Source organism: Littorina saxatilis, linkage group LG14, assembly GCF_037325665.1.
Source record: "Littorina saxatilis isolate snail1 linkage group LG14, US_GU_Lsax_2.0, whole genome shotgun sequence".
Classification (NCBI taxonomy): domain Eukaryota; kingdom Metazoa; phylum Mollusca; class Gastropoda; order Littorinimorpha; family Littorinidae; genus Littorina; species Littorina saxatilis.
The window spans coordinates 29,080,643-29,106,555 of NC_090258.1; the positions used below are offsets into that span (position 1 = coordinate 29,080,643).

Genomic DNA, 25,913 nt, shown 5'->3' on the forward strand with positions numbered 1-25,913 from the left:
GTACTGTATTCTTGTTTCTGTGAGAGTGCGGCGTGTTGTTAAGTAATAATTGACATTCTCTTGTGCTTCGATTGTACTCGACTCATTTGTCAGATGTAAGGGCATTAAATAATTGAAATACTGTACAATTGCTTGTATGCCTAGAATTAGGGATGTTCTTTCAGGTCCCCCCGCGGGTTAGGGGGAAGAATTTACCCGATGCTCCCCAGCATGTCGTAAGAGGCGACTAACGGATTCTGTTTCTCCTTTTACCCTTGTTAAGTGTTTCTTGTATAGAATATAGTCAATGTTTGTAAAGATTTTAGTCAAGCAGTATGTAAGAAATGTTAAGTCCTTTGTACTGGAAAATTGCATTCTCCCAGTAAGGTAATATATTGTACTACGTTGCAAGCCCCTGGAGCAATTTTTTGATTAGTACTTTTGTGAACAAGAAACAATTAACAAGTGGCTCTATCCCATCTCTCCCCCCCCCTTCCCCCGTCGCGATATAACCTTCGTGGTTGAAAACTAAAGAAAGAAAGAAAGATGTTCTTTCAGGGAGTTTTTGGTTGATGCTACTCTGTGTTCTTTCAAATAAATGTATTATTTTCATTGACACTATTTATTGCATTGAAGCACAGGTATTTAGGCCAAAAAGAAAAATATGTCTGTTTCCGGTAACCCGACCGACCCTATTTTTAAGCGCCGACCCTAAAGTTTTTTTTTCGCTTTTCGCACACACACACACACACACACAAAAACCGGGAGGTAATCGGTCGATGAGACTTCACAATTGAAGAGACATACCTTCCGTTTCCGTCGGCACGCGAAAAAAAACATGGTGGCCAATGACGCCGGGAATCCCTCTGAAAACGTAAGAAAAAGGTAAAAAAAAAAAATTTTAAATAAATAAATAAATAAATAAAAAACCGACCGACCGACTCTATTTTTTTCGGCGATGTTACCGGAAACAGACATATTTTTCTTTTTGGCCTTAGGAAATGTGATCAATATCGACCAACAGTAAAGTTGTGTTTGTCTTTCCTCTTCATCCTCCTATCTTTCTTTGTTGTTTGCAATAGACAATTCTTGCCTTCATTAATATTTTACTAGCAATCTTACCTACACCACAAATTGTATGTACCTCACTACCATCCTGAACTCAGGTCAAAATGAGTTCGGATCATTCTCTCCCTGGTCTATGCGAATCTATCAAAACAAAAATACAGGGTTATCTCCCATATGGTTTTCGCGAGCACTGATCTAAATTTGAGATCAGTGTTCGCGAGACGAAAATGATTGCAGATTGGCCGACTTCGACAGTGATCTCCGTTCTGTTCTTCACAGTTATGATAAAGACATCGTCATGGGTGAAACTAGCCCGTCAATTGTAAAAAATGTTGTGACGGAAATTCCGTCAGTCCGAAATTGTGACCCCAAAAAATTATTTTGAAATCGGTTTACTTGCAGCGATGATGACGCGATTCGGTTTCAGCTTTCGGTTTGAAGGGAAGTACTCTTTTGTGTAAGAATACAGCCAGCGTCTTGTTGTTGTTAACTTCGCAGGAGTCTGACTTTCGGGTCACTTCATTTCTCTGACAGTGAATAAAAGGCTCTATTTCCAAAGAAAGCCGCTTTTTTCCGTGTTTTGACGGGCCAATGAAGTGATGAAATGATTAAAGCATAGAAGATACCCGTTTTAAGTATAAACGCTTCAACAGAGTTGATCGGTGCTGACCAACCGAACAAACGCGCGTAAACCGTAGAGTGTTTTCGGAAGTGGTTTCAGAATCTTGATACATTTGTGTGCCATCTGCTCCAATTTCCAAATTGTGAGATTATGGAATTATCGGGAAGAATATGCACGCGCAAGAAGCAAACATCACAAGAAAGCTGTACCGACTTCGTGATAAAGTCGACCATTTCATTCTTTCTTTCAATGGGCCATGCTCCGTATCTTTGGATCTTCGGTTCAACTTCAATGCGTATCTTTGGTGTAGTTTTCAGGTTAGTCATCAAATAAACAAGACATTAACTTCAGGTGTTCATGTTGTATGTGATATATGGCTGCTGTTTTTCATGTGTTATCAGTTTTGTCATATTTCTTTCGAATACATCACCTCAATTTAACTAATAGGAGTTACCTTACTTACGAGTGCTAGACTGAGAAGCGTCCTATGTTACCAGTACTAGACTGTAAACAAGGTCGCTAACTCTAGATTTCCGTCGGTATACCATTTAGGGGAGTAGTCTCCCTTTGTCGGTAGTACCTCTCTGCGCATGTGCCAATGCCCATAATCCTCAGTTTCAATTTCTTGCTACGGGGAGCTAGACGTGTATTTAGACCTTTCCCGTCTAAGAAGACTTCCTTCACAGGAACTACAACTTTCACCTTCAATCACGGTTTGGGCTTTCCTTTTTAATGGCGATTACTTCGCCCGTATACATTCAATGATTCATCACGTTGAACAACGTAACGAACCGTGAAAATGAAAGTGAAACGGCTTAAAAATGTAACAGAGTTACTTGGTCATAAGTAGAAGGTACTACAATCATCAATGATACCTTGTTGACACACAGAGCCTAACAGGCTCCGTTACTTGTCTTTTAAAACTAGTGAACACGCAATTGAACGACAACTATTCTTTACTCAGTCGTTACGAATGTCGAACAGATATTTACAGCGGTTGGACCGGTTTCATTGGCGCAATAGAACTCTGCGAACGATAACTTACCTTGCCGCTTTCAATGGAAAGCAACGGCAGGTCACCCTACACATCAATGTAGGAATACGAACAAGACCTTCAACTTCGAAATTACCCGGAAGTTTTTTGCGTTTTAACAGCTTTTTATCGACTACAGCGAGGTTTACCATGCGCGTTATCCCGACCGGAAGCGCATTTCTGATCCGAATTTTTAGGCGTACAAAGTACCGAGCGCCCGCGAAGGTTACATACGGCGTATGAATACTTCTGTCATTACAAACTGCGATGACTCTTGCGGGCAGCGTAGATACGGAACGCAGTACGCTTGAACGCTGGTTGAACTGAAGGCACAGAGCGCCCGCGAATGTTATATACGGCGTATGAATACTTCGGTCATTACAAACTGCGATGACTTTTGCGGGCAGCGTAGATACGGACCGCAGTACGCTTGAACGCTGATAGAACTGAAGCGGGTTGTATCGAAGAATAACAACAACAAACCTCGCCCGCTTGGAAAGAAAACCAAACACTGAGATTGAGATATGCGCCTCCGGGAATATTACGGAGGGAACTTCCTTTACTCTCAGAGAAAGGCAAGTAATTCTCTCTCCTATGTTTCTGGGAAACGATGTTTTCTGCGGTTGGCAGATTATGGTTTTGGTATTTTATCAGATGATCATGGTGGACTCACAGAGACCACGTGGTGGTACTTCTTCAAATTGGATAAAGAATACTTTCCTTGCCAACTTAACTTGATTAACTTGTAAACTTGTATGCGTGCATACATACACATTATATATATATAAATATATATTAAAAAAATAAAAAATAAAAAAAAAATAAAAAAAAAAAATTTTTTTTAAATTGACAAGGAAGAATTAAAGTGTATGCAAACACAGATGGGACATCTTTATTGGGATATAATCCTTTTTTCTTGGCAAAGGGTATCAAAGAAGTCAGTTGATGTTACAAATTCCATTTTCATGGAGTGTTTAAATCAGCTATCTGAGTGGTAAAAGATTTAACTTATGGTTAAACTCAAGTGTTTACACTTTGAGATTTACACTCAGCTAAAATCTGTTGATACCACAGTGCCAGGAGACAGCTCTTCAAATTCAATTAGAACAGGCACACATATATACTTATGTTCTGTTCCAGTGCACAATTGATGTACATTACACTTGAATGACATGTTATGAATAATATACAGTTGAAACCATGCCTTAGGGGCATGAATAAACTTGGTTGTTAACACATGAGTATTACACTCAGCTGAGTTTTCACAACATGCAAGATCGAGCAAGGCTCTGAATAATACTCACAGGTGAGCTTCCTATAATGTTGTCAAGCCTCTGACCTTTAACAAGGCCACATCTCTACTGTTGTCACCTAATCCTACGACTAGGTTCTCAGAAGTAGACAACAGGACCTAACAATAAGAGGCCGCCCTTAAATAACACTGGCTCTAGTCAGGTTCATACAAGGGATACAATGTTTATCATTTCATATTATGGAAAATATAACATATTTGCTAAACGGATGTTGTTACAACACACAATTAACTATGCCTCCTAGACAGAGCGGCTACTCTCATGAGAAAGGTACTGGATAAACTCTTGGCACAACCATGCCGTTATCAGTACGAGGGGGAATTAAGTCATATTGACATGTATTTATATATACGTAGACATTACCAAACAGACAATGTCGGGCGCTCTGGGGGAATACCTCCAGTAAGCACAGGAAGAGACAGGCTTCCTTTTCGCCCTGATAACTCCCAGGATCGTTGCGACAGCTTATGACAGACCCTCCAGCTGTCAGGCAAGACGTCCACTGGGCGTAACATGAGTAGAATCTCCCTGAGGTAGCTACAGCCTCGTCTGCAACCTCTCCCTTGAGGTGACCCTGAAACACGGCTGTTGACAGGACTGGGCCCCTCCCACCACTATCTTTGCCAGGGTTCCCCATCATGATGGTGGCTTCATGCATTTTGACTACCAGTATTCAGTGCTGCAAACTGCCTGTAGCGATGCTTCAGCACCGGAAGGACAGCTCCCGCCCCCCATTGCCTGTCTACCACCTCCTGACGGACTGAGGAAGACCTAATGTTTAACGCTCTTGGAACTAGACCAACACTTCACGCCTGACCATATTCAGCAGTGCCCGGCTACACAGAAGTCTGGGAGTGTGAGGAGAATGCCTAGAGCCTCCTAGTTATCTTCATCACATGGAATGGAGAGCTAATGGTTAGAGGCTACAACCTTCACACCGGGGAGCCGCCCTACCAGTAACAAGATGGCACCTGCAATCTGCATACAGATCACCAGTCAAACAGCGGTGGACAACTGAACAGGGTATGGTAGTCACATCAGTTTCCATGCATACTGCAAGCTCTTGAGGTCTCTAGATGTCTCCTTCGGATACACAGCTACAAGACAGACACTGCGTACCAAGATAAGAGGAATCAAAGTGTCTCAAGACATTTGCCTGAGGAAACGACTCTGAAGATCACTCACACTTGGAGTGGAGCTTGTTCAACAGGGTAACAGGCCCAAGAATCTTGCCATACAAGCGTCGGGCAACACGGGTGAGCATGTTCAGGCTACATCACAAGGCGGGGAGCTGTTGGAGATAACGCAGAGACGGGGGAAGAAGTGCTCTGAGAATGTCAAGTACAGATTGCTTTCATGACCTGTGGACGGACCCAGCGTAACAACTTGTAAGAGTTGCCCCTTCTTCCTGAATGTCATCTGACACCCGCATCAGCCAGGGGATGATGATAGAAATGTCAGATTGTACAGTCGACATTCAACAGAGGATGTCCGACACCTGTAACAGGTCACATCTCGACTGATAATGGTAACAACTCTGGCAGAAGCATCAACAGGAGAGACGACAGTAGACGTCCTAGAGAAGGGATGGGCCGTTTAAGATCACTGGGCAGGTGCCCCTAAGATGATCAGCAGCTTTTGGAAGACAACCTACCCCAGGGTCAGGCAGTCCTTAGGCTACAAAACCTCATGGTTATCTTCCTTGGACCAAGTCAAGAACCGCCCTGATATGGCGCTTCGTGGTCGGCTGGGCGTTAAGCAAACAAACAAACCAAGTCAAGGCAAAACCCTTCAACAGGGACAGCACTCAACCTACGTCATGCTTTAGAGACGGACAGACTTGACTAAAGAGGGAATGTCTCCCGAGGTGACTCCGCCCGTTTTTCCATGGACTTTCCAGGAAGGACACTGAGAGATAGTCTGAGGTCTGGCCAGCCATCCGCACTATGAGATCCATGGGCCAGATTTCATAGATCAAGGAGGACCTCTCAGCCCATGCGGATTGATTAGTGCTGCCAGACATCTTGGACTGGGTAAACCATACGTCCCTCCATCATTGAGTCAAATTTTCCTGGAACAAGAAGAGCTTCCTCTACCTTTAGGGGTATTGGGTACGGCCACAGACACACTTGGATTTGGGAAGGCTCAGCCACCCCTTCCAACCGAACCTTGAATTGGACAAGCTTCGTTTGCCTCTTACAACTGGCGCTCTAAGATCCCTGGACCACAGAGATAAGACCTAGAGGTATTCCTCCCCCGAAAGGCATAATGAGTGCGGCAATACCTTTGACAGTGGGTGAATGTGTCCATCCCATCCATATGTAGACTCTCAGATGCCTGGACTCAAAAGCTAAAGGAGCTGGAGGAAAGAGACACAGTGAGATCCTAGCAGGAGCTAGGAATACCACACAAGGCTATCTCCCTCGCTCCCAGTCTATGGTGACACAAGGTTATTGGGTGAGTATAAGTTGTGTCACTCTAAGAGCTTGAGGTAGAGACACAGTGAGATCCTGGCTGGAGCCAGGAATACCACACCAGCCTTTTCTCCCTCGCTCGAAGAGCCTGAGGTAGAGACACAGTGAGATCCTAGCTGGAGCCAGGAATACCACACCAGCCTATCTCACTCACTCCCAGTCTACGGCTACGCGTCGTTTTTTGGGCGAGAAACGTGGCAACTCGGGTGCTGACTAAGACCTTTGTCAAGTCAGAACTAGGCATCAGATCAAGAGAGTACACCTCCTGCCTCAGGCAGGGGCCTGAAAACAACTCTGCATAGTCACCCTAGAGCTCAGCTCCACAAACAGCTGAAGTGCCCCAGAGCTCACAAAGCTATGCTGGTCAGACAATGCAACACTTGCCGCCCGCAGCCACGCCTACTGAAAATCCAGATATGGACTTGGGTGATCTAGGCAGAAGTACTACTGAGATCACAACATAAGACATCTTTGTGAGTTCAACTACCAGGGGGCAGAACTTTGCATCAGCCCAAGATAGTGCACCTTCGGCCATAGGCCGGAGAACATCACTGCATAGTCATCTAAGAACTTGTGAGCTCTACAGAAATCTGGAGTGTCCCAGAACTCACAAAACCTATGCTGGGCAGACAACCCAGCAGATGCCACCTACAACCATGTTTACAGAAAACCTAGATCAAGGACCTGGCTGATCAAGCCAGAAAACGGTCCTGCTGAAATCACAAATGGGACCTCTCAGTGAGTTGCATGCCAGGCATGGCATCCTCTTGAGTAAGACAAGAGCGGTCATTCAGCCAATAAGGGCTCAGAGATGCCCATGGTCACTGGGGACCCCCTCACGTTATAAGTGTGGAATTTCAAAGTAAGAAGCAGGTTTTCCCCTTGGGTAAAGGCAATACAGCTGGCTGTCTTTCACTGGCTATTCTAGGACAAATGGTACCTTTAACCATTAAGGGTAGGCTTATAGCCCCCACATGCGTTGAGACAGGCACAGGAAAGGTGCAGACAGTGACCGTACTGCTGAGCGCACTTGCGCTTACTTCCTGTCACGCAGGAGGAACAGCTAAGTCAGCCTGAATTTACACTGGTATCTGTGCCTACCATCCTCATTAGAGAGGTAAATTCAGAGAGGATATATATATTCATTCATGCGACTGGCACAATTGTTTGCCATGGAAAGTGGTGCCTCAGACCAGAATTCTACAGGATCTCTGGAAACTCTGTCAATCTCCCTTAAATGGAGGATCAGTCGCAGAGACGCACCTTGGTGATAAGTTCAAGGTATTAGAGGAATTGTTATCTCTGACCATTCCTCATCTTTTAGGTCGTTCACCTGATCCACCTGCAGAACTTTACGTTGCTGGGGAGTTGGGTCGCTCAAGGCGCATAATGGCAAGTCATAACCATAACCCAACTTTGATAAAGACAAGTGATCAGAGGAATAGTAACGACCATCGAGTAGAAACCAGCTCTACATTGACAGGTGGGACTTTCTTTCGATTGTCCCTTTCTGGAGCAAGTTGACACAGTGGCAACAATGCAACTTGCCACTCGCCCGACTCAGGATTTCTTGCTTCTCAGTCCGATGATCTATCCTTTTCTTCCCCCGTTTTTACAGGGGGGATTCCGGACAAATGGACTGAGTCGGGTGAGGTGACACTAGATTACCGATCGAAAGTCAACCCTCCAGCCTGTTATCTATTCTCCTATTAGTTAAATTGAGGTGATGTATTCGAAAGAAATATGTATTTTTTACAAGTAAAATGACTATTTCTAAGAATACTCACCTCAATTTAACCAGAGACCCTCCCACCAACCCCGCTATTGACTTAATAGCTTCGAATTGAAACTGGGGATTATGGGCATTGGCACATGCGCAGAGAGGTACTACCGACAAAGGGAGACTACTCCCCTAAATGGTATACCGACGGAAATCTAGAGTTAGCGACCTTGTTTACAGTCTAGTACTGGTAACATAGGACGCTTCTCAGTCTAGCACTCGTAAGTAAGGTAACTCCTATTAGTTAAATTGAGGTGAGTATTCTTAGAAATAGTCATTTTACTTGTAAAAAATACATTTTCTGTTTGTCTTTGAGCGTGTATCTTTATGTGTTATAAGCGCATGATCGAGTGACTTGTTTGGTGAAATTGTTGTTTTGTACAAGGGCATTGTTTTTGTGGCTCATCGACTTGATAGGATCTGCTGTTACTTATTACTCATTTCTCTGCTTGCTTCAGCACAGTCTATCTTTAGCTTTCTGACACTCTTTTAAGCAGAATAAGTTTGGAATGGACCTCTGAAGTGTCACATTTTTTTTTTAGAGCCCAGGAGAGGCCATAAAATCACCTACATGTATAAGTATAAAACGTCAAAATTTGTTTTCAGCTGGGGGGTTTTGCCCCCCCTTGACCCCCCATCGGGGCGCTGCCCCTGTACCCCGCCAGGGCCTGTGCGGCCCCTGGACCCCTGCCTCAGAATTTTCAGTCAATTTATTTTTTTTAGGTTTCACCCATGCAACGTTCTAAGGTCAAAACAAGTCGAAATTTTGGGACTGCTACCGGAAGGAGACCGTAATATACTGTTCAAAAAAAGAAACGCATAGCTTGTAATATTTGGTTAATTTAGTTATATGGCTACAAGGATATCCACCAAACTGCAGAAAATGTTTATCTGGTCGTCGACCTTTCGTCCATTGCCACAAGTGAGCTCTGCACATGACGCATGCGTTATCAGTGGCTACAATGTCAAAATTGCTCATTTGGCATGACCACTCGTCATGCTTCAGTGTAATCTCGTGAAACTCGGGGAATATTGAGCTCTCACCATGTCTTCCAAAACCCATAAAAGCGGATTGTTCGCCACAAAGAAATCAGACGACAATTCAGCGACGAAAGATGGCCCGATTGAGCAGAGAAGACCGCCAAATTGCATTGGGTCGTTTACAAGCAGGCCAAAGTCAAAGTGCAATCGCCAGGCACTTCCACGTGTCCCAGAGCACCATCAGTAGACTGTGGGTCAGGTTTCAAGCCACTGGCTCCGTTGCTGACTTGCCACGAGCGGGAAGACCAAGGGCGACAACTGCTGCTCACGACCGCTTCATACGGCTCCGCCACCTCCGGAATCGTTTCCTGTCGGCCTCATCTTCTGTCCAGGCTCTCCCCGGGCCACACCGATTATCGGACCAGACCGTGCGGAACCGCCTGCATGAAGCTGGTTTGAGAGCTCGCAGACCTCACAGAGGAGCTGTCCTCACCCGCCGCCATCGCCAGAACCGAGTGCAGTGGGGCAACCAGCACCTTCGCTGGACCGTCCGGAATCACTGGAGACACGTGTGGTTCAGCGACGAGTCCTACTTCCTGCTCCTTGACGATGGTCGGAGGAGGGTCTACCGGAGAGTAAACGAACGTTACGCGCCCAACTGTGTGGATGAGGCACCCGTTCATGGTGGTGGAGGCGTCATGGTGTGGGGGGCGATCAATACCGCTGGAAGGAGCACCCTGGTGCACGTCCAAGGGCGCATAACTGCCCAGCGATACGTGGAGGAAATTCTGTGCCCACACGCCCTTCCTCTTCTGGCTGACCAGGATAATAATAATAATAACGATTACTTATATAGCGCGTAAACCTCGTGGTGACGAGCCCAGAGCGCTTTACACCTACACAATCACAATACAAACAAGGAAAGAGAACCAAATCCGAACAAATCCAAACATGGCCACACACACCCACACACGCACGCACACACACACGCACACACACACACACATCACACACGCGCGCGCAGGATGCCATATTCCAGCAGGACAACGCTCGCCTGCACACAGCACGACTCACCACCCAGTTCCTCACCGACCACCATGTCCAGGTGCTTCCCTGGCCATCCATGTCGCCAGACATGAACCCGATAGAACACCTCTGGGATGAATTGGACAGACGTGTGCGCAGGCGAGAAGAAGCGCCGGCAAATCACCGCGATCTATTGCAGGCACTTCAGGAGGAGTGGGACACCATCCCACAGCAAGATATCCGGCATCTGATCCAGTCCATGCCCAGAAGGTGCCGGGCAGTTGTTGCTGCTCAAGGCAGTCACACCCCCTACTGACTTGACAGCCTCGGCACCCAATCGTATTGATTGACTGATTGATTTGAAGATGCAAATGAACTGTGTGTGCATTCAACTGTGTCCATACCAAATTTCAAACAAATAATCTAAATATTGGATTTTCTGTTAATTTTTTCGAAAAATAAAACAAATTTGGCAAGTAGCAACTATGCGTTTCTTTTTTTGAACAGTATATATGATTTCATCACTGTCAACTGGTTACAGAAAAAATCGTCTGCTCCAGTGAACGCCGAAACCAAACGGTTGATTATCACGTGACACTTTTGCCATATTTAGAGTTGTTTGCACAGTAAATACAGCCGCAAAAAATAGCTCGCTTTGAAACTGTCTTACATATCAATTCCTTTGTAATTTAAAAATTACAAAACACCAAGAAAAATCATTACCGACGATCGCGAATCTGCTTATATCAATAATACATTACAAAAAGCTCTAAATATGTATGAAAAAAACCCATCGGTTTCCTTGCCAGACAAGAAAACTCTTGGCATCCTGTCAGGGAGAGAATGAGCCGAACTCATTTTGACCTAAGTTCAGAATGCACCGTCATCATCATCATCATCACCATCATCATCATCATCATCATCATCATCATCATTTTGACCTGAGTTCAGGATGCCTCACTACCTGATTTCCATTCAGGGCGGGGATGTAGCTCAGTCGGTAGCGCGCTGGATTTGTATCCAGTTGGCCGCTGTCAGCGTGAGTTCGTCCCCACGTTCGGCGAGAGATTTATTTCTCAGAGTCAACTTTGTGTGCAGACTCTCCTCGGTGTCCGAACACCCCCGTGTGTACACGCAAGCACAAGACCAAGTGCGCACGAAAAAGATCCTGTAATCCATGTCAGAGTTCGGTGGGTTATAGAAACACGAAAATACCCAGCATGCTTCCTCTGAAAACAGCGTATGGCTGCTTAAATGGCGGGGTAAAAAACGATCATACACGTAAAATTCCACTCGTGCAAAAAACACGAGTGTACATGGGAGTTTCAGCCCACGAACGCAGAAGAAGAAGAAGAAGAATAGAAAATCTGAAATAGCAAGGTCTTAAATGGGGGGGGGTCTTAAAAGGAGGTTCCACTGTACTGACTGTGTCACACCTATCGCCTTTTTTCTTTTCTTTTTTCTAAAGATACAAACAAAATGTACTTTACATCTAGTTTCTGTAGAAATGTGGACTGCATTCCTATCAAAAGCGCCAGTTTGGGTTTCGGTTCATTTATTAGGTAAGTAACGGACATTGCAGCAGTTAAAATTTTAAATGAAAAGGTCAGATTGACATTATTTGGGTGAAACTTTTGTATTGTCAATGTCATATAATTCTTATGTCACAGGTTTGACGCTTGATTCTTGATTCAGCCTGTGTTAGTGTTGGTGAATAAATGGATGAATCTGTGAATATTCATTGTGATGCTTCTGAATTACAGATGAGATGGAGTAGGGAGTATGAGAAGGTGTAAAGAGACACAGGAACCATAGTTCTTTCTGTGTGTGTGTGTGTGTGTGTGTGTGTGTGTACGTTTGTCTGTCTGTTTGCCTGTCTGTTTGCTTGTCTGTCTGTTTGTCTGTCTGTGTGTGGGAGACATTCAAAGATAACAACCACGTACAGCTCTAAAAAAAAAAACACGATGAAAAAATCTCTCTCTCGCTCTCTTTCACACACACACACACACATGTATAAATACACATGCGTACAAACACACTCACGCACATAATACAAGGGAGAAAAACGCCCACAGCGTAAGGAAATTCATTAAAAGATATCTCTCTCTCTCTCTCTCTCTCTCTCTCTCTCTCTCTCTCTCTCTCTCTCTCTCTCTCTCTCTCTCTCTCTCTCTCTCTCTCTCTCTCTCTCTCTCTCTGTAAAATTCAAACACACTCGCACAGAATTTAAATTCCAACAAAAATTGCTGTGTCGGTAGGTCATGACTTGGCTTGACTAGATAAACTTCAACTTCAAGTTAGATAACCACCTCCCCACCACCACACCAATGTTCACACGCTCCCCTGTCTAAAGATTCCCACCAATCAAAAAGTGTCTGTCAGAGTGTGTGTCCACAGGCGCCTGGCAAGCCTGTATTACCTTCACATCCGTCGTAGGTTTCCTCTGAAGTCGGAGTATGGCTACCTGCCTAAATGGCGGGGTAAAATGGCCATACACGTAAAAAAATTCTAGTCTTGCAGAAACATCGATTGTACATGGGAGTTTCAGCACAAGAACGCAGTAGAAGAAGGATATATCTAAGCACGATATGCTGTAACTAGCTATATATGGGACTGGGTGGCCGAGTGGTAACGCACTTGCGCTCGGAATCGAGAGGTTGCGTGTTCGACCCTGGGTCAGGCCGCTATTTTCTCCCCCCCTTTCCTAACCTAGATGGTGGGTTCAAGTGCTAGTCTTTCGGATGAGACGAAAAACCGAAGTCCCTTCGCAGTGTACACTATATTGGGGTGTGCACGTTAAAGATCCCACGATTGACAAAAGGGTCTTTCCTGGCAAAATTGTATAGGCATAGATAAAAATGTCCATCAAATACCCGTGTGACTTGGAATAAAGGCCGCGAAAGGTGAATGTTCGCCTAACAGGCTTGAGGTTTGCTGGTCGATGTGAATGCGTTATATATTGTGTGTAAAAAATGTTTGTTTGTCTGTCTGTCTGTAAAAAAATTCCATTTCACACGGCAGAAATTAATATGTAAAGCGCGGAGAGCACAGTTAATTGTGGTTCGCGCTATATGATAATAATAATAATAATATGGGAGATTTATAGAGCGCTTTACGTTCTCAAAGCGCTTTACAATGACAAACATACATAATACATACAAAGCAAAGCAAAAGCATGTGCAGCAGCATTCAGCACACAAGTGAACAACGAAACTTAAACACTACATCAATACAATCTGCAAGCATATAAGCATATAAGCTCACCATAATAATAATAATAATATATGTGATCCTCTGTTATTCATAACTACAATGGACCCCCCCCCCCCCCCCACCCTCCTTCAAAAACCTCCTGAGGGAAGCAGATCTAAAGGGGAGTCTACAAATTGAGATACATTAGCATGCGTTATGAACACGAGAAATGATCTGAAAAGTATGGCATTTTTAAACAAGTCGCGTAAGGCGAAAATACAACATTTAGTCAAGCTCAGTCGAACTCACATAATGAAACTGAACGCAAAGCATTTTTTCCGCAAGAGCATCTCGTAGCATCGTCTGTCCACCGCTCGTGGCAAAGGCAGTGAAATTAACAGTCCAGAAAAGCGCGGTCCAGGCAATCTTTTTCGACATTTCCAAAGCATTTGACAGAGTCTGGCACAAAGGTCTTCTGAGAAAGTTATTTGCACTAGGGATTCGAGGTCAGATGTTTAATTGGTTGAAAAACTATTTAACTGATCGAACACAAGCAGTGGTGCTTAAAGGAAGTATGTCTAGCTACTTACCTGTGCAAACAGGCGTTCCACAAGGCTCTATTCTAGGACCTCTCCTTTTTCTGGTTTACATTAACGACATAGTATGTATTTAAGCCTGGAAAATTCTCAGATGCGAACAGATATTTTTAACTCAGATCTTGATAAAATCGACCAGTGGGCTAGACAGTGGAAAGTTAAATTTAACCAAAGTAAAACAAAACTTCTGAATATAAGCAGGAAAAGAAATCCAGATTACATCCCTTTAAACTTCGGTGGCACAATTTTACAAGAAACTCAAAGTCACAAACATCTTGGTATTATTATTCAGAATAACGGTAAGTGGGAGTTACATATTAAATATGTTATAGCAAAATGCCGTACGCTAGTAGCTTGCTTACGATCTTATAAATATAGACTAGGCAGAAAAGCTTTAGAAACAATGTATAAATCCTTCATATTGCCACATTTTGATTATGCTGATGTTCTCTGGGACAACCGCCCTAAGGAGTTAGCCACCGAGCTCGAAAGTATTCACTTAGATGCAATTCGAACGCGGTACAAGCCATCAAAAATTGTACGATGAGTCAGGCTTTATTTCATTACTAGAGAGGCGAAAACGTCATAAATTGATATTATTTCACAAGATCGTTCACCGCAAGGTGCCAAACTACTTATTAGCGATATTGCCACCATTGATATCAACTAATAACCCATATCACCGACGCAGACCTCTAGACAGGAAAGTTCCATCGTTTAAAACTGAATTATACAGAAACTCATTTCTCCCATCTACTACACAACTCTGGAATTCTTTACCAGACTATATAAAACTTAGTGATTCCCTAAGTGAATTTAAGCACTTTTTGTCAAAAAACGATTTAAGTCCGCCGTGTTATTTTTATTCTGGAGATCGCATGTCACAAATAATTCACTGTAAGCTCAGGTTATATATAAGTGATCTCAATAACGATCTAGTGAGACGTCACGTTGCTACAGATGCATCTTGTGACTGCGGATTCCCGTCCGAATCCGTACAACACTTCATATTCGATTGTCCAAATTATCGCGAAGCACGTCAAGAAACTATACATACCCTCCCTAATCACATAACTCACCTCCCCCACCTGCTGTTTCTGTGAACTTTGTATACATGTCATGATTGTAACCTTTGTTAAAATAAACTTATGTTTAAACCAAAAGCGCGGTAGCTTTGGTAGCGTTTGCGCCGAGGAGGATAGCACGCTTTTCTATATCTGTATTCTTTTTAACTCTCTGAACGTGTTTTTAATCCAAACATATCATATCTATATGTTTTTGGAATCAGGAACGGACAAGGAATAAGATGAAATTGTTTTTAAATCGATTTCGGAAATTTAATTTTAATCATAATTTTTATATTTTTAATTTTCAGAGCTTGTTTTTAATCCGAATATAACATATTTATATGTTTTTGGAATCAGAAAATGATGAAAAATACGATAAACGTAATTTTGGATCGTTTTATAAAAAATTAATTTTAATTACAATTTTCAGATTTTTAATGACCAAAGTCATTAATTAATTTTTAAGCCTCCAAGCTGAAATGCAATACCAAAGTCCAGCCTTCGTCGAAGATTGCTTGGCCAAAATTGCAAAATGGAAAAATGAGGGTGTGACAGTGCCGCCTCAACTTTTACAAAAAGCCGGATATGACGTCATCAAAGACATTTATCGAAAAAAAAATTTAAAATGTCTGGGGATATCATACCCAGGAACTCTCATGGAAAATTTCATAAAGATCGGTCCAGTAGTTTACTCTGAATCGCTCTACACACACACACACACACACCCATACAACACGACCCTCGTCTCGATTCCCCCCTCTATAATGCTAAAACATTAAGTCAAAACTTGACTAAATGTAAAAATCAGTTGGGGGTGGGGAGGTGGTTATTCATGGTTGTCTAGAAACGGGAGTGTCTTTGAAAAACGGAGTCCACTGTTTGGTGTGTAGTGTGAGATTTTGTATTCAACGTGACTGCATGCTCAGAATAAACTACTGTTTAACGTGAAGACATTATTCATTGGCTTGTCTAGCGCCTGTGATGTCTTTGTGTGTCTCGTTCTATCGGATAACGCAAACACCGTAACTTCACGTGAAGATAGAACCAGAGAGCACCAAAACCTGTAGTCGTGACCTTGACTCGTTCACTTCAACCAAGACTATCAGCCGGTGAGCATGTGGGAATTTCATTTCTTAGCTAAGGATATTTCGTTTTTCCGAGTTTGTCTTAGTCACGTTAGTAGTATAGATAGGCACTCACGTTCTTATCTGTTGTGTGCTTTTTGAAAATAATGACGAAATAAATTTACACTCAGAAGTGTTGAGCTTGCAGGTGTGTATTTTGTCACAGTGATACCTGAACGAAACACGTTGAGTTGACATACAAAAAACGTGTGGCATCATAATTTGTCGCAGGTTTGACTATACGGCATGTCAGGGCCAGTTGTGCAAAACAAAGTGGGTCATATCACAGGCACCTTACTCTGAAAATCCTTTTGTTCGGCCGCACTGAAATCAGAATAGTATGAGTTGTATTGGGGTCATCACCGATAAGGTTCGAAATGTTTTAAAACCTAAAATCAAAAATAACAAAACTCATTTGTGGGAGTAAGTCGAAGAAAAGGTTTTCGTGACATACTTAAAATGAATAAATGTTTCCCCCTTTCCAGGCCTCTATTGAAACATGTATAGGTCATTCAGTGTTTTCACCCGTGTGCCGCACTACCTTATCCGTGTATTTCGTGCTGACATAATACATGTCACACAAACACCGAATCTGTCCAACGGCTAGGGTTTGCACACCTGAACTGGTAAAGATGTTGTCCGAGGTGAAAAGGATTATTGTGAATGTGCATAGGATGCTGAAAAGGGGAACGCTGGAATAACCAGGCTGACGTTGCAAAAATTAATGAGCTTGCCACGCACCGTGAATTTCAACAGAACCACATTATTTAAAGCAGTGACTCAACAACAAACGAAATGGATTAACCCGGCTACATCTGAGATAGTAAGCCGACGATTAGTTTTCACTATACATATAAGCACTAAAATGTACATGTGCAATAATCTTCCCTGCAGCTGCTACACTGAAAATGACGAGTGTTCCTCACAGCCACATTCCCTACGGAGAGTCCGGTTCTGGTCACTATGGCAACTGGTTGGCCACCCAGGATGCCGACAACATCGCCATCGTCAAGGATCAGATCTTCAAGGCCGTTGGTAAGTATGCGTACAGTGGAACACCTCTTTTAAGATCTCAAACAATCTGAGATAATCGAGTCTTTCCCCCCGCGGGTTAGGGGGAAGAATTTACCCGATGCTCCCCAGCATGTCGTAAGAGGCGACTAACGGATTCTGTTTCTCTTTTTACCCTTAAGTGATTCTTGTATAGAATATAGTCAATGTTTGTAAAGATTTTAGTCAAGCAGTATGTAAGAAATGTTAAGTCCTTTGTACTGGAAACTTGCATTCTCCAAAAGGAAGGTAATATATTGTACTACGTTGCAAGCCCCTGGAGCAAATGTTTGATTAGTGCTTTTGTGAACAAGAAACTATTGACAAGTGGCTCTATCCCATCTCCCACCTTTCCCCGTCGCGATATAACCTTCGTGGTTGAAAACGACGTTAAACACCAAATAAAGAAAAGAAAGACCTCAAACAATCTGAGATAATCGGGTCTTAAAAGGGAGGAGTCTTAAAATGGGGGTACATTTACACAGGTCATGAACCAAAAGTCTGCGAAAACAAGGTCTTAAAAGAGTTAATTGTGACCCTCCACCACGGAATGAGTCGCATGTCACCTTTGCATGATTTTTATATTTTTACATTTTTCTAAAGAGTTTTTAATGCTCTATCCAGTGGTGAAAACCGTTTTAGAAAAGAGCGAAAACTGTTTGAGTTATTAGCCTGTGACTAAGGTGACCCTCACACTGTTACCAGACACTCCCTGGACTTTTACTGATTAAGCCTAGCCGGCAGAACCGCGCGAGGTGACATGTGACTCATTTCGTGGTGGAGGGTCACAATTGCCTTCATCAAAACGTTCCCAGAACGTGCGTATCTAGTGGTCACCTAATGGTGTCTGAGAAATGATTTAGTTAGTGACTAACTTGCCGACCCACTGACCAACAGTTACTGATTGGCTGGTTGATCTCACGATCTCAGCAGAGTGGCATATAGGCCTGTTGGTTTTCACTGACACACTGACTTACATTTGACTGATTTTCTCCGACTTCCAGTCTTTCTGCTTGCCCAACTGACAGACCCTGGAACTTCCTAGAGTTCGTGTAGGCCTTCATGTGAAGTGAACAGCTTGTTCGAGGATATTTGCCAAGATTTTCAGAATAAACATTAAAATAAAGTTGTAGGTTATTGGAACGTTCGATTAGTGACAAAACAAAACTGGGTAGACAGACAGACGAACACAAGTTATGATACGCATAATGAACTTATATCAAAATCCTGGATGAATCTGGCATGCAAGATGGCAGAGAGGTAATGACATTCAGCGGTAAATCTGCCAAGACATTCAGTCACAGCTTTTACTATGAAGCAGGGCCGGACCCAGGGGGGGGGGTTCCAGGGGTTCCGGAACCCCACCCCTGGAAAAAGCATGTACCTTGCTTTGAGTGTTTGGTTTTTTTACTAGTTTTAGCACCAAAACAATGCTGCTCTTAACCCTCAAAACAAGGCCCAGAATGCACCAGATTGCACAGATTTTAACCGTTTTTCAAAAAATTTTCGGGGGAGCATGCCCCCGGACCCCCCTAGTTCGCGCGCCTGCGTTGCAGGTGCGCGCTTGTGGCTTCGCCACTTCGCTGATTTGCCCCCCCCCAAAAAGGAGGAACCCCCCCTTACAACTCATTTGGTCCGGCCCTGTGAAGATAAACATCGTGTGCAGACTCCATCCCTGTGCGGAGCGGAACCAACGGCAATCGTCTGTTCACCATGGGAGACTATGGCACGGCTGATGGCTCCGTCACCATCCCTCTCATTAGAGAGCTTATCAGTGAGTGTGTGTGTGTGTGTGTGTGTGTGTGGGGGGGGTTATATGTGTGTGTGTGTGTTTGTGTGTGTGCGTGTGTGAGTGGAGGGGAGTATAGGGTGTGTGTGTGTTTGTGTGTGCGTGTGTGTGTGCGTGTGTGAGTGGAGGGGAGTATAGATGGGGGGAGGGGGCAGGGCGTGTGTGTGTGTTTAACGGTGTGTGTCTGCGTGTGTGTGTGTGTGTGAGTGGAAGGGAGTATAGATGGGGGGAGGGGGAAGGGTGTGTGTGTGTGTGTGTGTGTGTGTGTGTGGAGGGGAGTATAGATGGGGGGAGGGGGCAGGGTGTGTGTGTGTGTGCGCGTGTGTGAGGGGAGGGGAGTATAGATGGGGGGAGGGGGCAGGGTGTGTGTGTATATGTGTGTGCGTGCGTGTCTGTACGGTGCGTGTGTGTGTGTTTGTGTGTGTGTGAAAGAGAGATTGCAGGGATGTAGTAGTGTAGGGAGACTGACACAAAGGTTGTATAGGCTACATACATTGTATTAAGTTCGTTCGCGTCTGTGCGCCTTTATGTTTTTTCGTCCGTCCGTCAGTCTATCTGTCTATCTTGTCTATCTGTCCGTCCGTCAGTCTATCTGTCTCTCCGTCCGTCCGTCCGTCAGTCAGAACCGTCTGAGTATATTCTGGTGTCCAGAAAACGTGAAGGCTACAGTAATGAAAAACGTTGGCAGTTGAAAGGAGGATAATGTTTTGAAAAACTGCATATGGGTCAGCAGGTAGTCAGTGCGGTCTCTGCATGTGGCTCTGTCCTTGTTGTTCCGTCTGTAACTGTTCACTGTTTGCATTCTCCTTGTTGTTCACAGCCACGATAAGGAAGAAGCACGGAGAGGTACCGATACAGATCGTCTATGAAGACCAGCCGTCCAACGACTTCAACTCTGTCTTCAAGCGTATTCATGGTAAGTCTTTGAACTGGAAATATATGACAAAACAACAAACAAACGAATAAACAAACAGGCTGATTAAATGACCGACGACTCAGTGACTGACTGACTGACTAACTGACTCACTGACTGACTCCTAGCGCAGACTACAGAGCAAAGACAACCTTTCACTGGGCAGTTGAGTACAGATACACAGCTGAAACTGATTCTATGAGCTATCTTGCAAATGACGCACATGCGATTGTACCATGTTATGCTCACCCCCCGCGGGCTAGGGGGGAGTCCCATATTGGTTGGGACGAGAAAGAATTTACCCGATGCTCCCCAGCATGTCGTAAGAGGCGACTAACGGATTCTGTTTCTCCGTTTACCCTTAAGTGTTTCTTGTATAGAATATAGTCAATATTTGTAAAGATTTTAGTCAAGCAGTATGTCAGAAATGTTAAGTCCTTTGTACTGGAAACTTGCATTCTCCCAGTAAGGTCATATATTGTACTACGTTGCAAGCCCCTGGAGCAATATTTTGATTAGTGCTTTTGTGAACAAGAAACAATTGACAAGTGGCTCTATCCCATCTTCCCCCTTTCCCCGTCGCGGCGATATAACCCTTCGTGGTTGAAAACGACGTTAAACACCAAATAAAGAAAGATGTTGTGCTCGTCTCAATAAATGTTCACAATCTGCCCGGGGCTTAGACAAACTGTAACGAATCAACTGTGTGGCCCAATACTCTTCTTTCTTTCTTTTTTTTTAAAAGAAACTGTGTGGCCCATTATGATATTTTCTCTCTGATTACTTCAATTCTACGTGCAGGTCTGATACCGGATCCTCCAACTTACCTGAACGACTTCAAGAACGTGTTCGTGTTTGCGTCGGGTGCGAGCTTCTACCACCAGATACTCCCCGACAACACGGGGGACCTCATCATGTCTTTCATCGCGGCTCACTGGATGTCGGAAGCGTAAGCCGGTTGACGTCAATGGGGGTACGGGGTGGACAGGGGGGAGGGGGGGGGGGGGGCGGGCGTGTTCGTGTTTGCATCGGGTGCCAGCTTCTACCACCAGATACTCCCCGACAACACTGGATACCTCATGTCTTTCGTCGCGGCTCACTGGATGTCTGAGCCGTGACTGAGTTGACGATGATGGTGGTGGCGGTGGTGGTGGTGATGATGATGATGAGTGATGATGATGACGACCACGACGATGACGATGATGATGATGATGATGATGACAATGAGGAAGATGATAATGGTGTGGTGATGGTGGTAGCGAGAGGCGATCGTCTTTGGTAAAATGGGGTAGTCTCTCTACCTATCTGTCTATATGTCTACTTTTGTCTTTCTGTCACCAACAATTTCAAATTACACTTTTTCTTGGACAGACCAACAACGTTCCAGGACTCATTTCACCGGTTTCCTAACGCAAACGAGGCTGAGCGGAAGTTGGTGGCAGCCCAAGCAGCCAAAGACTGGGAGACCTTTCTTCTCCTCCGTGCCAAAGAGATGAAATCGGGTAAAACAGCTTACATTCATTGAAATGTATCCACTTATTCGTTTTGATCATTTGTCTCTATTTTTCCTGTGTCTGGTAGTCTCTGAAACAATCGTGAAATTTGAGATGTTTACGTTGGACACAAAAAATGCCCCTTCCCTCCAGACCGGCCGCGCTCCTAGCTGTGCAGTATGACATATTACCCTTCCCCTTCCCTACCCCCCTTCCCACCCCCCCCCACCCCCCACCCCACCCACGTTCAATAATTTCTTCAATGATGCGCAAGTCTAGCAGCAAAAAAAAAAAAAACCCAACACATATCATCCATAACTAACAAAAATATAGTCAAGTCATTGCGATTTTCACCATTGTCCCGAATTAACTCCGTGGAACTGACGATTACCTACTGAAAGGAGAGCGGCAGTTTGCAATTCTTTCAATGGAATCATGAAACTGAAGCCTCACATTAATTGGGTGAAGTCTACTTCGCGAAGTTGGCTGCACGACGTTTTGGCACTGAATTTTGGAGAAAGAAAAAAAATTCGCGAAAACGATTTAGGCCTTAATTAAAGACAGCCTCCACAAAAGGGCTAACTCGTGTTATTCAATATTGTCTTGTTGCAGGTGGGGTACTTATTGTGTCCACCCCGTCTGAGGACCCCGAAATGAAGCAGAAAGGGGTGCGCTCCTGTAACCAGGGTACCGAGGAGGGCATGCTGAACATGTGGAGAAGGATGAGGGACGAAGGCAAGATCACCAATGTGAGTTGTTGAGGTTGTTACAGTACAAAAAACACACCATACTGTTCAGCAATTTTCCGTTAAGTTACTTTACTTCCCGTGTAAAGGATCGACTACACACCCACATATCCGTCCAGGCGTTTACATGGGGTAGCCTAAACCTACCCTCCACTTAGAAAATAACAAAAAGCAACGACCGTACTGCTTTCTCCGCAGCCTGACTGGGATTTGTTTTTATTCAAAAATATTTAGCAGATTGACACAGGTGTCAATTTCAAAACAAAGAAACATTATAATAAACTCTGCACAGAAAGTAGCCATGCTGCATAATTTGGGTATATGTCCCAGTGGAAGAACTCTCTTCTCCCATGTAAACGCCTGGACATATCTCTGGTGGTTTACATGATAGTTTTCGAAGGAAGACAGGCATTTTCAAGCTATCGAGAAATCGTCATCGGCGTGTATCTGTCAGAGAAGTTTGCCGGGCCTGTTGCATTCTTGTAACAAGACTTTCCAGTCTTCCAACGATGTGATGTCTGGTCGTTGAACGTAGTTTTGCTGCTGAGGACCTACGCTTTGTTGGAACCCTACACGTCATAACGGGTTTTGGTAAAACTAATGTTAATTAGCGAATGAATTCAGTGTTAGAACTGCATAACAAAGGCATGGCATTGGGAACTGTTTTCCTTTGTGATAATGATGGATCACCTAGTCTCAAACACCACTGTGACGATCTTTGACAAGTCTTCCTTTCATGAATACTCCCTCTGGGTTTGCAAAGACGATTGAAGCACGTCCTTGGTCTCCGAGACGAGAATGCTTACTCGAGGGATCAGTCATTATAGGACGTATTAGATCTATATTTCAACTGATACGAATTCTGACTGCAGGAGGAGTTTGTGAACACCAACTTCAACCGCTGCCAGAGATACCTGGAAGAGTACAAGGCACCGTTTGAGGATCAGAACTCAGCTGTGTACAAGGCAGGGCTGAGACTCATCAGCGCTGAACAGGTCCTCTCGGCATGCGTGGCGCAGAAGAAGTGGCAAGAAAAATTAGAAAAGGGTAAGTTTACCAGAGCGTAAAAAGGGCGATGACCTCGACCAAAATTCTTGGCTCTTTGCTTGGACTGTTTTATGACTTCACCATTCAATTTGAAGGTAATGTTGATAGATTGTCCACTAAGGACAAGTAGTTTTGGTCAACCAATCCAAAGACACATCCAGCAGAAAAACGTGGCCTCGGTTTTAGACTCCTTGTGGAGGAAACAAATAATACTTGCTCAGTTCTGCGCTTCACGAAAATTAAACTACAGTGGTCGCCGGTTAATATGACCGCGGTTAATATGACCAGCCGCGTATTATGACCAATTTTACCCGGTCCGGAATTGTCCTTCTTTGTTATGTATTAGAAAAAGCCGCTTAATATGACCACAACGCCGCTTAATATGGCCACATTGTTTCGAGAAAATGGCAACAAGTTCACATCTTTTTCAGTTTGAAATCACTCGGGGGGAAAAAATACATACGATTTTTTGAAAAAGGCAAAAAGGCGTGCGATATTTTCTTTCTTTTTCGTGAATGAAACTAAAGTGATCAGTGATCAGTGCTCAGTGATCTCTAATGTCGCGATCATTATTCTCTCTCTTTTTTTCCCCCGAGACTGAGCGTCATAAAAAAGGCAAAAAAGCGTGCGATCTTTTCATTATTTCCCGTGAATATATCTAAAGTGATCACGATGGATGGTTTTCTCGTTGGAAAGTTCGCAACGGCTTGACATTTCATAAAATTCACGGTGAAGCCCAAGACGCCGATTTTGATGCTGCTAAGACATGGAAAGACGACGTCCTTCCGAATCTGCTCGCAGATTATGCCCCATCGGAAATTTACAATGCTGATGAAACCGGGATTTACTTCAGAGCTTTGCCGGACAGCACATACGTTATTAATTACAATTATTAATTACAAAAAAAATGTTTCGTTTTGCGATTTGTTTCAAGTCGTTTTCTCTAACATCGGTTAATATGACCAGCCGCTTATTATGACCATTTTATCCCGGTCCCAAAGTGGTCATATTAACCGGCGACCACTGTACTTAGTTTGCTTACACCTTTTAGGTAATTACGACTAACACATATTGGCAAACTAATAATTATTTTAAACAGACATTACAGTGAATGATATGATTCGCGCTCTTCTTAAATTAGATATAAATAGATAAATAATGTAATAGATAAATAGATTTTTTTAGATAAGTCAATCAATCAATCTATCAATTAACTAATCAATCGATCAAACAATTAATATTACTGTTAACACACATTTCATGTTCATGTTCTGCAGAGGGTGTAGACGATCGCAAGACGTGGGCCAAAGCTGTGGTGAACCAACACAGATGCTGGAGTAACAGTTCCTTCATCCGGGGACTTTCCGACAAGCGCAGCGAGAGCGAAAAGGAGGCTCTCGTGGACGAGATGTACTCTCGTCTGGAGGCAGAAGTTGCCACTCAGGATCCGAAAGTATTCAAGAACTGGTACCTGCTGGGATACGTTTTCGCTCAAAAAGTCTAAAACCTAGATCAGATTTTGGACGTTCTCTATCTTGATGATGTACCACAAGAGAATATCCTTTCAAGATCGAGTGTTCAAAAGCTGGTACCTCACGAAATACGTCTTTGCTAAAAAAAAATAAAAAAAATAAAAAGTTCAAAGATTTAATTGGATCAGGTTTTGGATGTTCTGGGACTTTAAGTAGGGTAAGAGAATAGTCTTTCCAAGACTGTTCTCAGGACGTCCCTGCCACGTTGTTCTATAACCTGAGCTTTTGCCACTTTAAAAAGAAATCCAGATTTATTTTCAGTTTTTCCAATTTCTTACATCAGAGTAATCGGGCTTAAACATTCTATTAACTGGGCCAGTCTTGATGTTTTCCCATATCTTGATGATGCAGTTGTTTGAAGCAAAGTTCATATTGTTTCCGTCAATATTGACACCAAAAGCGCACAATGTACATGTGATATTATCTTTTTGGTCATTTGTATTCACGGTTACTGTTGTATGCATAGCATTTCCGCACAGTAATAAAATTGCAGCTGTCATTCGATTTTGTTGGTGTTGCATTTAACTTGCTCGTTTTATGCGTTTTGAGACTGTACCGCTCTAGAGTTTGCGGTTTTAGTTCAGTGTCGTAGTCGCTGTCATCATAGTCGTTGTTGTTGTTGTTGTTGTTGTTGTTTAGTATTGTCTCTCTTGTTAAAATTACATTGTTCAGGATTTATAACGTAAAAACTTCCGCTGATGAAAATAACGTCGGAAATATGAAGAGCGGACCCGATCCATACTTTTGATTTAGTGTAAATTCATATCCAGTCCAACTTTTTACGTGACATGTGTCGTCTGCTTCCCTGGTTCCAGTGCCGCTGAGTTTTCAAAGGTAAAATTATGTAAGCAAAGAAACGAGTGATAAATCGATAAAGGAATGCAAAACTTTAGAAACAGAAGCTGAATAGATTACGTTTTTGATTTTTGGTACATATGTTTGTTCTGTCGGAATGTTTGAGCGTGAGTGAGTATCCACCTCGGAACACACTGATGATCAGCCCAACAACAAGACACTGTGCTCTCTCTCTCTCTCTCTCTCTCTCTCTCTCTCTCTCTCTCTCTCTCTCTCTCTCTCTCTCTCTGATA

The 25,913-nt window shown here is 43.6% G+C and overlaps 1 protein-coding gene across 1 annotated transcript; it reads left to right on the forward strand.

The window, feature by feature from the left end:
- Positions 1-16,184: 16,184 nt before the first annotated feature.
- LOC138947510 (uncharacterized) lies at positions 16,185-25,324 on the forward strand. Its single transcript, XM_070318996.1, has 9 exons — positions 16,185-16,240; positions 17,150-17,290; positions 18,972-19,079; positions 19,915-20,010; positions 20,809-20,956; positions 21,379-21,509; positions 22,113-22,249; positions 23,119-23,293; positions 24,571-25,324. The coding sequence occupies exons 2-9, from the start codon at positions 17,164-17,166 to the stop codon at positions 24,795-24,797; spliced, it is 1,149 nt and encodes a 382-aa protein (XP_070175097.1). The 5' UTR covers positions 16,185-16,240; positions 17,150-17,163; the 3' UTR covers positions 24,798-25,324.
- The last annotated feature ends 589 nt before the right edge of the window (positions 25,325-25,913 follow it).